General features: G+C 45.5%; 1 protein-coding gene across 1 annotated transcript; it reads right to left on the bottom strand.

Moving 5' to 3' along the window:
* Positions 1 to 1,513: 1,513 nt before the first annotated feature.
* On the bottom strand, positions 1,514 to 2,560 carry LOC123176991 (germin-like protein 8-11). Its single transcript, XM_044590977.1, has 2 exons — positions 2,380 to 2,560; positions 1,514 to 2,256 (listed from the first exon to the last, which is right to left on the bottom strand). The coding sequence occupies exons 1-2, from the start codon at positions 2,498 to 2,500 to the stop codon at positions 1,688 to 1,690; spliced, it is 690 nt and encodes a 229-aa protein (XP_044446912.1). The 5' UTR covers positions 2,501 to 2,560; the 3' UTR covers positions 1,514 to 1,687.
* Between the last annotated feature and the right edge of the window lie 145 nt (positions 2,561 to 2,705).

Raw genomic sequence — 2,705 nt, 5'->3', positions numbered from 1 at the left:
GTGTCTCACTTTCCATTGAGTAGCATGGGAGTGTTTCTTGGTCATGCGGGTGGTGAGATGCATTCTGGCTGGTAGTCTTGGCGAAGCCGTCGCCCGTCAGTGGTGGCAAAGGCCTTATCCTGATCTACAGTTCTCGACCTGTTGTGGTAGTTCTGGTGGCCTGATTCCCCATTGGCGAGGTGCCAGGGAGGGTCTGAATGAAAGCTCCGAGCATCAAATCCTGTGGCCGTGATGCTTGCGGGTCTCATGTCCCTTTTGGGGGCATCGCCATGCCTCTTCTCCCCGTCAGTTTAGGATGAATACACTTGTCAGCCACGACAGACGCAGTGGTAGTGGTGCATTGCGTCGTGACCCTCGTGGGGGTGTCGCCGGTGAGTGCGACTTTCTTTCAGTTGCGGCTGCATGTTCAAAATGGTGTGGAGATCCAATAAACCCTACCTAGAACTCTGGTGACTCGCGATATCGTTTACACCTATCTTTTACACGTGACGATGTCCTCTCTTCGTCCTTCCTGCTTGCCGGCCGACATGGATGACACTCCTCTATTTAGAGCAAGAGGCTAGAGGGTCCTCTCCGGCGGTGGTTGGGTCGTGACAGTGCAACAAAGTCTAGTGGTTTCTCCTAGCATCCAAGGTGGTGCATGGTTTCATGTTGGTGGCGGTCCTGGTTGGGTATCAAGGTGGTCCAGCCTCTCCTGTGCTTCTTCTCAGCAGAATGGTCGAGGCATCTAGTTGTGTACTTTCTGTGCTTGTTAGCATGTTTGGCTTGTTTCGCCGTGCTTTTCTTTGATAATCTTGTATGAGGATTTTCTCAACACCATGTATCATTCGATTGCGTAGCTTCCTTTATAAAGCAGGTGAAATTATGTTTCGAGATGAAATGCTTTTGTCACCAGCTCAGTACGCAGAAACATTTCAAATAATAATCATTTGGGGGGGGGGGTCAGGTAATAATCACTTGTTTTGTCTATTTATGCACGTTTACCATATATGTTGTAGCGGCTTCCAGGAACCTGGTCCCCACTGTGCCCAATTTCTAAAACTTAGCAAAAAAAGTATAGTACTTAACATAAGACAAAAACATAACGCTCATATGTTTTTTAATACAACAAGCCACCTCATCAGTTTCCATTAAAGAAGCAGCCAATCGAACTTACAAGAGTTTTGAACCAAAAGGAAGCTAAAACAACTAAAGCAAGCTCGATAGGAAAGGGACCGTAACTTACTAATTACATGCACCAGGAAGCAGGATACCTCAATAACGACTCCAGGAAGCAACCTTTGCAAATTCAACATTCACATTCAATCCTGAGCACAACAGGGTTCCAACCATGGCATACTTCACATGTATTGCAAGAAAATCCTAGGTGTTCACCCCAGCATTAAACATATAATTAATTGTCATATAATAATCTATTATTTCATAACAAGGGGAAATGAACCTAGAATTTTAATTTGTTATGATAAATAAGACACGTTAGATTCCAAAAGAAGCAAATGAGATCATATTAGTGTGACAAATATAATATTGTCAATTATTCAGAAGGTAGAAAAACATTCACTGATTACAGACACACAATGGAATGACATATGCTCCATTTATTTTATAGATTAGGATGCATATCTAGGAACTCAACCATGTCCTTCACTTGTGCACTGGTCTTCGGGGTAATTAACAAATGTCTGTCTTAGTAGTGGTTGTTCTCCCAGAACTGAGCCTGGAGATAGTCTATTGTGTTCTTTTCCACCTGAAATGCCTTGGCAAGAACATCATCTGATATTGGTGGGTCTGACCCAAACACTGCATTGGCAATTGTGATAGCCCCTGGGTTCTGGCTGCTTAGCGCGGCAATTGCAACAGCAGGCAGGTGGGGGTTGGGGTTGAATTGGAAGTGGATGAGCCCCACGGGGAAGACAAACACATCACCTTTGTTGAGCACCTTGGAGAAGAACTTGTTTTTGTTGGGGGCGGGCTGGTTGGATGTCACAAAGCCAACGTACAGTGTTCCCTCGAGCACCGTGAGGATCTCAGTGGCGCGAGGGTGCGTATGTGGTGGGTTTTGGCCCAAGGGAGCATAGTCGATGCGCGCAATTGATATGCCGAGGGTGTTCAGTCCAGCAATCTGCATGACGTTGATCAAAGTGACGTTGGATCCAACCTTGTTGGGCACCCTAGGCTTGTCGAGGTTGGCCGCCTTGAAGAAGTCATCTGCATTGACCTCCATCGGGTTCTTGCAAACAAACCCATTGACACGGACTGGGGGCAAAAGAGATGTACATGTAATCTCAGATTTTACATTGTTTCGACTCGCATATAATTACCAGAAATAGATTTCAACATATGTATTTGGTGAAAACATGATGACAAAACGGATAGTACCTGGTGAATTCATGTCGGCGACACAAAAGTCCTGGAGTGGGCTAGGATCAGAAGCAGTGGCCTGCCATGAGACTAACGCAAGAAGTGCAGCAAGGAGGAGAAAGGAAGAGGAGGATGCCATTTCGTTTTAGTGTCTTTGGCTCTTCTGTTCTCTCGTCTTCCTATTTCTGTTTGTGGCGTGAGTGACGATGGTTTGAACATGCAGGGGATGCATGTGTTTATATAGGCGCAGAACTCGTGAGTAATAGACAAAGTCAAGTGCAACCGATCAACAGATTGAAATGGTCTCCGGCTGCTGATTAAACTATTTTGCATAACTTTACAGG

This window comes from Triticum aestivum, unplaced genomic scaffold, assembly GCF_018294505.1.
Source record: "Triticum aestivum cultivar Chinese Spring unplaced genomic scaffold, IWGSC CS RefSeq v2.1 scaffold46748, whole genome shotgun sequence".
Lineage (NCBI taxonomy): Eukaryota > Viridiplantae > Streptophyta > Magnoliopsida > Poales > Poaceae > Triticum > Triticum aestivum.
Note: the sequence above shows the minus strand (reverse complement) of the source record. Positions and strands in the feature narration are given on the sequence as shown.